This window comes from Gobio gobio, assembly GCF_949357685.1.
Source record: "Gobio gobio genome assembly, chromosome: 23".
Classification (NCBI taxonomy): Eukaryota; Metazoa; Chordata; class Actinopteri; order Cypriniformes; family Gobionidae; genus Gobio; species Gobio gobio.
The window spans coordinates 5699707-5711025 of record NC_137119.1 but is presented as its reverse complement, the minus strand read 5'-3'; the positions used below and the strand labels follow the sequence as shown (position 1 = coordinate 5711025).

Here is an 11319-nt window from a genome sequence, read left to right as displayed (position 1 = left end):
AAGGGAAAAAACGACCGCTGAGATTCCCAGCAGAACTGCAGGCTCAGCGCTCGACCTGCTTCTGCAAATCAAATATGTGGGCATTATCACCGTGGGAGAATCCGTCTCTAATCAAATAACCAGTAATACGGGTACACGCCGGCCTGTGTTGTTTTGTTTGCGGTGCTTAAATTGCAAACAGGATTTCAAGAGGAGTAATCTGAGGGTCTGTGCTTGGCACAAGAGACGGATCCGGAACGCCAAGGTCTGTGTGCCGTCAGGAAAGGCCTGGCTGCCTTGGAAACAGAAGAAGGCGACCCAAAGGAGGAAAGCACTCAAGAAGGGGGCGGGAGGCAGAGGGAAAAAAGGTGGAGTGTTGTATGGAGAGAGAGAGAGAGAGAGAGAGAGAGAGAGTGAAAACACACTGGATTCAAGAGAAAGAGTCAATGTGAGAGACATCTGGGGGGTGGGAATGAAGTGGTGAATGAGGCAGAGAAAGTCTGAGGCGTTCTTCACACACCACTGCTCGCCTCGTTCATTCACAAAACAAACGCAGGAAGGCATAGAGGAAGCTGAAGAGAGAGAGAGAGAGAGAGAGTGATCCGCATAACAGGAGGCAGTGCAGCAACAGAGCGCCGCGGCCAGGCATGCGAGTCCCCCAAGAGGACGGTTAACCGCAAACGCAGAGCAGAGCCACACCACAGATGCCACAGACTCCCACACCCTTGAGTGGAAACCAGAGGGCTCCTGGCGAAGGGGGTCCCGACAGATGCGGCGGTCCCTGCGCAGGGCCCTGGGCTCGGCCCTCAGGTGGCTGGGGGTGAAGGTGTGCCGCAGGAGCGCGCTGCTGGTCGTCCTGCTGTGGCTGGCCTCCTGGCTCTTCCTCAACGGCCTGGTGTTCGTGCACAGGAACATGTTCTCAGACTTCTGCACTGACGACAAGAGCAAAGAGATCCTGCAGAGGGTGGTAAGCTGAACTTTTGTGATGGCACATTTCCATATCTTATTAAAAAGTACCTCATCAGACTTGCCTAAAGAGCAAACAAAACAAGTGTGTAAGACTAAACTTAAGGCAAGACACCACAGGTGAAACATTTGAACTAATGAATGTCACCCTGCTGCTGATGAATCACAGTACATTGTAAAAATTATCTCATCAATACGTTATGTTTTTACGTTGCTTTAACTCGTCGAAATAACTTTTTTTGGTTATACAAGATTCAACTAAAAGTCAGTTTAATGTAATTTCAGTTGAAATGGCTTAAACATCCAAGTTGATTGTACTTAAAAATTTAAGGCAGCGTGTTTTTTTTATGCATGTCAATTCTGAGACTATTGTATGGCTTTCAGTGGGTTTTTTCAGATTAGTGGAAAGAAATACAATTTTAAGTGTATCTTTTATAGCACTTGATCTATTTGAGCCTGTAGATTTCAATTACAGCACATATCTTAAAGGCTGTTTTCTCAAAATGAGTGTTTTTCTCCTTCTCTGAGCCAGAAATGTCCACTTCAGTAGCATTTACATACACCCAACTGTACAGTTTTAGCTTATCAATATTCTTAAGGTTTCATTCACCTGATTTTATGCAACATTTTATTCCAAAAATAACACTGTTGACAGTATTTTCTGATGGAGTGATAGAGAAATCCAAAACCCCCTCTGTAAAAACAAGACTTTGAAACCGACTTCAGATTTTTTTGTTCTAGAAATGTATGCAAATGAGTGCATATTTAATTAGAGAATGCCTCATTTGCATATTTAAACATACAATTTCAGAAAACAAAAAAAAACAATTGTGCAATTCTTAATTAAATCATCTGGAGAGTCATGGTGATATCTATTAGTTAAATTTTTACCCTATTCACCTGGAGAGACTTGCCTTAAAATTGCAAATGAGACACTATCCAATTAAATATGCATCAATTTGCATACATTTCCATCTGAACATTGGATCAAGCCGGTTTCAAAATTCTTGTTTCATTTTGTTACACTCTAAAAAATGCTGGGTTAAAAGCAACCCAAGTTGTTTTAAGCAAACATTTAACCCAACCGCTGGGTTAAAACGACCCATTCACTGGGTTAAAACAACCCAATTGCTGGGTTAGTCCATTTTCAATCCAACTTGGGTTGTTTTTAACCCAGCATTTTTTAGAGTGTAGAGTTAAACGTTTTTACAGCTGGGATTTTGGATATCTCTTTTTATCAGGACAAATCCATGTTTTTAGGATTCAATTGTTTTATAGAATCAGGCAAATGATATAGAATATAGATATAAATAAAACTGTACAGTTTGGTGTGTGTAAGTGCTGCTGAAGTGGCCTTTCAAGATTTGTATTGCCATTGAAATCTATATGTAATTGGATAAAAAGTGCAACAAAATAAACACTTAAAATGTGTTTTTTAGATGTCTGAAAGATGACATATTACGGACGCAAAATAGCCCAAAATCTCAAAATTGACCAGTGCAAGAAAATAATTAAATAAATAAAATGCCCTATTTTACAACAGGCTAGTTTTTAAAAATATTAAACAAGAAGAAACGGCCTGTCAGCAAATCATTTGACATGTCACAGTTGTAGCAATACCTCTGGGGATTTTGATGAGTTTTCCAACAAATGATACACAAAGCGTTCCATAGGATTACTCAGTCAAGCATTGAATCATGGGTAGCAGCAGTGACGGACCTCCATTAAAGGCTTAAGCTTTGTTCCTCGAGGGAAACCTAAAGCGCTTTTAGAGCCACTGGATTATGTGATGTCAAGTGAGTGCCGAAAGAACATTTTGTTTGTTGCCACATCGGGATCCGCAAAATCCTGGTGGCCTTCAAACAGGGATTGGAAGATGATTACTGGCAATAACTAGTGGGAAAGTTTCTGCACGCAAACTCATCACTACAACAAAATGTGCTGGCATGAGCGGATTCAGAGCATGTTTTAATTTGAAAATGCATCATAAAATATTGATAACTGAAATAAAACAACCACTTAGTTATAATGATAATAATCATTACGTTAGCAATACGATGTCGAACTGTAAAGTATGTACAAAAAAAAGGCCATTAAAATATATACATTACAAACTATTACATAAATACACCGACTGATGCAATCATCTGAACTATTTGACATTTTGAATGACATTTCTGCTCCTGCAATATCTAATATCATGACACAAAAGTCATCTAATTCTTAATATTTGGGCAGGCTCAGATAAATATCACAGCTGCAAGCCAATGGAACGCTGCCGTGTGCCAATATTGTGCAAAAAAAATGATGATGGGTGGAGATACTAACTATGAGGTATCCGTCATTTTGGCAGTGAAAATAACTGGCTGAAGTAATTGTTGGGTCTTTGTCAATTTGAAATGTTTAAGGATTTTTAGTGAGGAATATTATGGTTCAGGTTCCACAGTAGGGAGTTTTGAGATAATTCTACAGCATCTATTTTATTATGAAATTATTTAGTTGAAAGGTATAGTTTTGGGTTAGGGTTAGTTGCACAATTTATAGGTATTACTATAGTAACTACATGTAACACACTATTTTGCCAAAAGTCTTGGGACGCCTGCCTTTACATGCACATGAACTTTAATGACATCCCATTCTTAATCCGTAGGGTTTAATATGGAGTTGGCCCACCCTTTGCAGCTCTAACAGCTTCAACTCTTCTGGGAAGGCTTTTCACAAGGTTTAGGAGTTTGTTTATGGGGATTCTTCTAGAAGCGCATTTGTGAGGTCAGGCACTGATGTTGGACGAGAAGGCCTGGCTCTCAGTCTCCGCTCTAATTCATCCCAAAGCTGTTCTATCGGGTTGAGGTCAGGACTCTGTGCAGGCCAGTCAAGTTCCTCCACACCAAACTCGCTCATCATGTCTTTATGGACCGACGCTTTGTGCACTGGTGCGTAGGGCTGCACAATATATCAAAATTATCGAAATATCGCAAATGTACATATCGCGATATGCATATCGCACCGGCACACAATATCTGAATGATTTTAATAGGCTACTTCAACATTGTGAAAAGTGTAAGTTTCAGGTCGACGCATATAGCAGAGAATAGACTGAGCACATGACTGTTCCCTTTCGTTCAGTCACTACGACGTAACGTTAGTGACTAACGAATGGGGGTTTCGCTTAGAAGCCTATCATCTTCGAGCTTAGAGAAAACGCCCAATGGCGTGCCAATGCCATAGGGCATGCGGAATTTGCATACGTAACTCCGCCTCACCGCGTGAGTATATAAGGAAGTACGTGGCAATATTGCATTATGTTTCTGCTTTCGGAGCTAAGAGTACCTACCTCTTCACTCCTACAGCCTTCTGAGACTCTGTCAGCTTCTTCGAGACGAGCAGCTTTCCAGTCGGTGTTGGTGTAACGGCGCGTTCCAGTGATCGCATACTTCCTGCCTGCTGATCTGCGCAGTGGTCCGTTTGACAGCTGGTGTGTGTTTTCCCTGGGCGCTTCGGCATCGACTGCGAGGCTTTCCTCTCACAAAAAGAGCTTGCGCGTGGCACGTCTTTTTCAAGACGGCTCGCCCGTGCACTTCCGGGTGCGATTGATTTCCGCTGCTGTCTATGGGCGCATTCACGGCTCAACGTGTTTGGGCTTCAGCACGTTCGGGCAGTGTTTGCGGATGTGTCACGTTTCCATTGCGGGGGCGTGACCATCGCGATGTCGCGGTCTAGACTCAATGATCTCCGTGAGGAGAGAGAGTCCCCTCTGCCACACCCCAATCTACCGTCCCCGAGTGAGATGGTACTTTGGCTGGTGGCCAGGGTGACCTGAGGGCGATGCTGTGGTATTAAGAACCCCGACGATCATTCCTCGGGCCACGCCCCCCTCTTACACATTGCTTCCCGCGAGTGTTGGACTGAATCAACGGCCCGTCTCTGACGCCTCGTTCGTTCAGTTCACGCTCCGGATAGCAGTGAGATGTCGATCGCCGCATCCCAAGGTGGGCTGGAGTCCTTTGGGGATGACGATTAGGTTGTGCTCCGCCTCCGGGTGTGTCAGCACTGCCTTATCCGACCTAAAGTTGACAGCCATGTTATCTCGGGCAGCCGCGAGTCTCGCGCTGGTGTGGAACTCCGCCCAGTCGCGGGTGCTCGTGGTTGCGCGATTGGTTTTTGGGGGCGGCACCCGACAGCTGTTGGGCCCCGCCCCCAATGCCTTTCGCTCCCGGGGTGCATGAGGAGATCACGCGGTCCCGGAAGTCCCCGTGCTTCCCGCGACCGTTTGGTGGCCTCCTCCGCCTTCTCTGCCCTTGATGGGGTCGTGGCCTAGGGTACACTGGGGCCCCCTCCCCCCCACTGTTCAACTCTCTGTTGCGCACTACGGTGTCCACAGAGGGCTTTGACGTGGCGTGGTGTGGCTGTCCTAAGCACCCTCCCAAAGCCTGTGGGCTCGTCTACTTCGGTGGCGTGGTCCTGCAGAGCTACGGGCAGGCCGCCGCCCCTTTGCGCATGCACAAGGGTGGAGCCGACCCAAGGCTCTTCAATGAGCTGCGTGCCGCAACTGATCCCGCCCCCGGGCGGTGAAGGTGGCCACACGCTCCCTGGGTCGGGCGATGTCCACAGCTGTGGTCCGGGAGAACACCTGGCCTTACCTGGTGATGTGGAGGACGTTGAGCGGGCCCGCCTCCTCAACTCACCCATATCCCAGGCTGGCCTCTTCGGCGGCGCGGCTGAGAACTGCGCCCAACGGTTCTCGGCCGCCCCAGAGCAGACTGAGGCTGTAACACGTTCTGCCCCGGCCGAGGGCGCCCTCCCTCTTCCCGCCCGGCCCCAGCAGCAGCCTTCACCTTGGCCGCGCCGTGGAGGTGGTTGAGGATGTCGCCCAGTCCGCTCCCCAGACTGGTTAAACGCCAGGCTGGAGGTGGACAACTCAGAGATGGGTTCCAGTTCTTCCCAGGGGATGGTAGCAGGGCCTCTCCTTCCCCCGGTGGAGGGCCGGGGGAAAATCCTTTCGCTGCTGGCCCCCGGGCTAGCAGTGCTTGGGAAGAACTCATGTTCCTGTCTCTGAGGACCCAGAGACCGGTGATGACGATGTGCGCCACCCACGGGTCCCGCCACTCGCATCCCTCTCTGTCGCCAGCCCCCTGGCAGAGCAGACCCCAGTGGAACGTGCGTCCTTCCCTGGTCTCCTCTGTCAGGACGCAGCCGTTAACCGAGCCCCGACCCCGGGACGCCCAACAGCCTCCCTTGTCCGGGCCGGTAACGCTGCCTCGCTGCCCCACCCTGGGTACGTCTGCCGTCCGTGTGACCCCATTGGTGCAGTCTCTGGAAGCCTGGCTTCAGCTTCCAGGGCTGTCCCGCTGGGTCGCGCGGACCGTCAGGCTCGGCTACGCGATTCAGTTCGCGCAGGCTCCTCCCCGCTACAGGGGAGTCCGCCAGACCGTGATCGGGGCCAACGCCCCCGTCATGCGTGCGGAGATTGCCACCCTGCTGGCGAAGGGTGCGATCGAACCTGTCCCTCCGGCCGTAATAAAGTCGGGGTTCCACAGCCCCTACTTCATTGTACCCAATAAGACCGGTGGGTTAAGACCAATCCTGGACCTGCGCATCTTGAACCGTTACCTACACAGGTTTCCGTTCAAGATGTTGACAGCCAACGCCTTTTCGAATGCGTTCGTCCGGTCGATTGGTTGCAGTGATCGACCTGAAGGACGCCTACTTCCATGTCTCCTCCTACCTCGACCCAGACCGTTCCTACGGTTTGCTTTCTAGGGGCGGGCATGTCAGTACGCGGTCCTCCCATTCGGGCTATCTCTGTCCCCTCGCGTCTTTACGAAGATTGTCGAGGCAGCCCTTGCGCCCCTCCGGCAGCACGGGGTTCGCGTCCTGAGTTCCTTGACGACTGGCTCTTATTGAGTCACTCTCGAGAGCAGGTTCGCGGACACAGAGATCTGGTTCTCCACCACTTAGCCCGTCTGGGCCTTCGGGTCAACTGGGAAAAGAGCTAACTTTGCCCCGTGCAGAGGATCTCTTCTCTCGGGTTGGAGATCGACTCGGTCGCCATGTGCGCGCAGCTTACGAGCGAGCGCGCGCAGTCTCTGCTGACTTGCCTCCGTCAAATCGAGAGCACGAGTGCGGTTCCACTGAACTATTCAGAGGCTCCTGGGGCATATGGCATCTGCAGCCGCAGTGACGCTGCTCGGATTGCTTCATATGAGACCGCTTCAGCACTGGCTTCGCGATCGAGTCCCGAGATGGGCATGGCAGTCTGGCACGCTCCGGGTCCAAGTGACTCGGGCCTGCTTACAGACGCTCACCCCGTGGTCGAACCTCAGTTTTCTACGGGCCGGTGTGCCCTTAGAATGAGTTTCCAGGCATGTTGTTGTATCAAGGGATGCCTCTGCCACGGGCTGGGGTGCCATGTGCAATGGACAAGCAGCCGCGGGCTCCTGGACAGGACCCCAGCGCCTCCTGCATGTCAATTGCCTCGAGTTGCTGGCAGTACGGTTCGCCCTGCACCGCTTCCGAGCGTTGCTGATAGGTCAACATGTGCTTGTCCGGACAGACAACACGGCCGTAGTGGCGTACATCAACCACCAGGGTGGTCTACGCTCCCGCCGTATGTCTCAAACTCGCCCGCCATCTCGTTCTATGGAGTCAGAAGCGCCTGAGGTCCCTTCATGCTGTCCATATTCCGGGAGTCCTGAACCACGCAGCCGACGAGCTCTCGCGGTTTTCAGCCTCTCCCGGGAGAATGGAGACTCCATCCCCAGACGGTCCAGCTGATTTGGGAACAGTTCGGGGACGCGCAGGTAGATCTGTTTGCCTCCCACGACTCTTCCCACTGCAGCCTGTTCTATTCCCTGACCGAGGGCACGCTCGGCTCGGATGCACTGGCGCACAGCTGGCCGCGGGGCCTACGCAATTATGCGTTCCCCCCAGTGAGCCTACTCGCACAGCTTGTGCAAGATCAGGGAGGACAAGGAGCAGGTCCTTTTGGTCGCCCCGTACTGGCACGGCCGGACCTGGTTCCCTGAACTCACACTCCTTGCGACAGCCCCTCCCTGGCCTATTCCTCTGAGACTCCTTACTCAGAGACGGGGCACCCTATGGCACCCGCGTCCCGACCTGTGGAACCTCCACGTGTGGCTCCTGGACGGGACGCGGCAGGTTTGAGTGGCCTGCCACCTACGGTGGTCGCCACCATCACTTCCGCTAGGGCAGAGTCCACTCGGCATGCCTATGCGTTGAAGGGGTACCTCTTCGTCACCTGGTGCTCTTCCCGCCAAGAAGACCCCTGGAAATGCCCGATCGGGTCCGTGCTCTCGTTCCTCCAAGAGGGGTTGGAGCGAAGGCTGTCTCCCTCCTCCCTCAAAGTTTATGTGGCCGCAATATCTGCCCACCACGATCTCTTGGAGAACAAAAAGGTAAGTTAGCATGACCTGATCATCAGGTTCCTGAGGGGGGCGAGGAGACTGAATCCTCCTCGCTCTCCTCTCGTACCCTCTTGGGACCTCTCAGTAGTTCTAAGTGCTCTGCAGAGGCCTCCCTTTGAGCCTTTGCGGTCGGTTGATATTAAGTTCCTGTCGATGAAGACGGCTCTGCTGACCGCATTGGCCTCCTTTAAGAGGGTCGGGGACCTGCAGGCATTTTCGGTTGAAGGAGCGTGCCTGGAATTCGGGCCGGCTAACTCTCACGTGATCCTGAGACCCCGTCCTGGATATGTGCCCAAGGTTCCTACCACTCCCTTCAGAGATCAGGTAGTGAACCTGCAAGCGCTGCCTTGGAGGAGGCAGACCCAGCCTTGGCACTGCTCTGTCCAGTACACGCTCTCCGCGCCTACGTAGACATGACGCAGTGTTTCAGGACCTCAGACCAGCTCTTTGTCTGTTTTGGTGGAGAGTGGAAGGGAAGTGCTCTCTCAAAGCAAAGGCTGTCTCACTGGATAGTGGACACCATTGTTTTGGCTTACCAGCAGCAAGGTCGACCATGTCCCCTTGGTGCGAGGGCATACTCCACTCGGAGTGTGGCCTCCTCTTGGGCTCTAGCGCATGGCGCCTCGCTAACAGACATCTGCAGAGCTGCAGGCTGGGCGACACCTAACACATTCGCCAGATTCTACAATCTCCGAGTGGAGCCAGTGTCCGACTATGTACTCGCCCCCCCGAGGGGCCGGTGATGGGCCAGGCTCAGGTGTCTTCGCTTGCTCGCCACTCCACTCCACGGACTGGATACGTGCGATATTCTCCTCAGGTGAGCTCCCCGAGAGCCCTGAGCTCCTCCAGCACTGTCGACGCCGACATCAGTTCAGCCTGCCCTTCGAGCCCAGACCCTCATGTCCGGCCAGGTGCCCCGTGTGCATGGTTCCTTCCGGCGACCCCCACATGTGTATTTCACCGTAAGTCTCCGCAGTGAGCGGGTTTCTTCCCTTGGCGTGTCCCCGCCACCCCTAGGGTTAAAAATCCACCTTCGGCTGGTACCCTAGAGTTTCCCTTATGCAGCCCTTAGTGGGTCATATGTGTACTTTTAAGTCCTCCCCACGGGTAGGCATCTTCGCATTCCCTCACTGGGATATGCTTCCCAGTGTACCTTGGTATTCCTGTGATAAGTGGGAGTCCTTCGTCCGTACTAGTCTTACGACAGGGTACTCACACTTACGCAGGGCACTGGAAGACAGCTGAGTGGCGGGATTATATTGGGACCCCCATTCGTTAGTCACTAACGTTACGTCGTAGTGACTGAACGAAAGGGAACGTCTCGGTTACGGATGTAACCCTCGTTCCCTGAGGAGGGAACGGGGACGTAACGTCCCGTTGCCACATCAGCTGTGCTACCTGGAACGCAGGAGTTCAGTCTTGGCTCCTCAAGCAGGTAACATAATGCGATATTGCCACGTACTTCCTTATATACTCACGCGGTGAGGCGGAGTTACGTATGCAAATTCCGCATGCCCTATGGCATTGGCACGCCATTGGGCATTTTCTCTAAGCTCGAAGATGATAGGCTTCTAAGCGAAACCCCCATTCGTTAGTCACTAACGTTACGTCTCCGTTCCCTCCTCAGGGAACGAGGGTTACATCCGTAACCGAGACGTTACTTATGTGACTTGATTGACGTTAAAAAGAGTTATTAAACACAATAACTTGCGAAAAACAACTCCTTGCAGTCTCGCGCTGTCTGACACACCCGCCGAAACGTGCGCACAAGCCGCCTCCCTGAAAGCGTGTGATCCCTTCAGTTCTGTTTCGTGCCTTGTTACACACTCGACCTGTCAAATACACACACACAGTTGTTGTCAATTCTGTCATCATTTACTCACCCGCAAGTTGTTCCAAACCTGTATGAGTTTCTTTGTTCTGCTGAACAGAAAAGAAGATATTTAGAAGAATGTTCGTAACCAGCCAGAGAGAGCAACCATTGACTACCATAGTATTTTTTCCCCTACTGTGGTAGTCAGTGGTTGCTCTATTTGCTTGGTTTGGTTTTGGTCTTGGTTTTTGGGTGAAATATCCCTTTAAGTGAAGGATATCAAGTTGAGGAAAGAAACCGAATGCGTGTCAATAGGATCCGTGCATTAGGTCTTAAAGTGACAGCCTGCTAATATAAACCTGCTAATATAAACCAGTAAACCTGCCGCTGTCTGTCAAACAACAAAAGAAAAAGAGAAAATCACTCAGTGCTCTTGGCTGAATATCCTTTGTAGCTTTATTATGCATCAGTGTATATTTAATTCTTGTGAAGACTACCGTTTTTAGTTCTTATTTTTAATAACAAAGATAAATTAAAATAATAAAAAATAATCGTCCACCCCTAGTTCAGGTGTGTTTGTTTACCTGGATGTTCTTGATGTTAAGTTTTAGGTTGATATATATCTACATATTACCAAGTCAAGCAAAGTACCTAAATGTTTTTGGTATTTAAATATTGGCATTTGATTTTTTGTTTGTTTACACTGATGTTAAAATTATATTGTCAGATTTGTGACATTAATTTTATGCTAAAACACTGCTGGTCACTTTCAGAAGTTGTAGCGATGCTTTCTTTTCCCAGAAAGAATGTGAAACACATAAATGGTATCATTCTTGGTTTTTAAATGTTTTTTTTTATATATATAATTTAAATAGCTAGATTTTACACACTTAAAGCAATATCGTATCCCATATCGAATATTGCATTATTTAACAAGGTATTGCATTTAGTAGTTTTCTTCAATATCGCAGAGCCCTACACAGGCATGTTGGAACAGGAAGGGGCCATCCCCAAACTGTTCCCACAAAGTTGGGAGCATGAAATTGTCCAAAATGTCTAGGTATGCTGAAGCATTAAGAGTTTGTTTCACTGGAACTAAGGGGCCAAGTCCAACCCCTGAAAAACAACCCCACACCA

At 50.0% G+C, this 11319-nt stretch overlaps 1 protein-coding gene across 1 annotated transcript in view; it reads left to right on the top strand.

The window, feature by feature from the left end:
• Nucleotides 1-418: 418 nt before the first annotated feature.
• Nucleotides 419-11319, top strand: part of dipk1c (divergent protein kinase domain 1C) — a 37876-nt gene continuing 26975 nt past the window's right edge. Inside the window, exon 1 of the mRNA XM_079805984.1 lies at nt 419-946. Coding sequence (XP_079662110.1) covers nt 749-946 — 198 coding nt within the window. The 5' untranslated portion in view covers nt 419-748. The remainder of the gene's footprint in view (nt 947-11319) is intronic.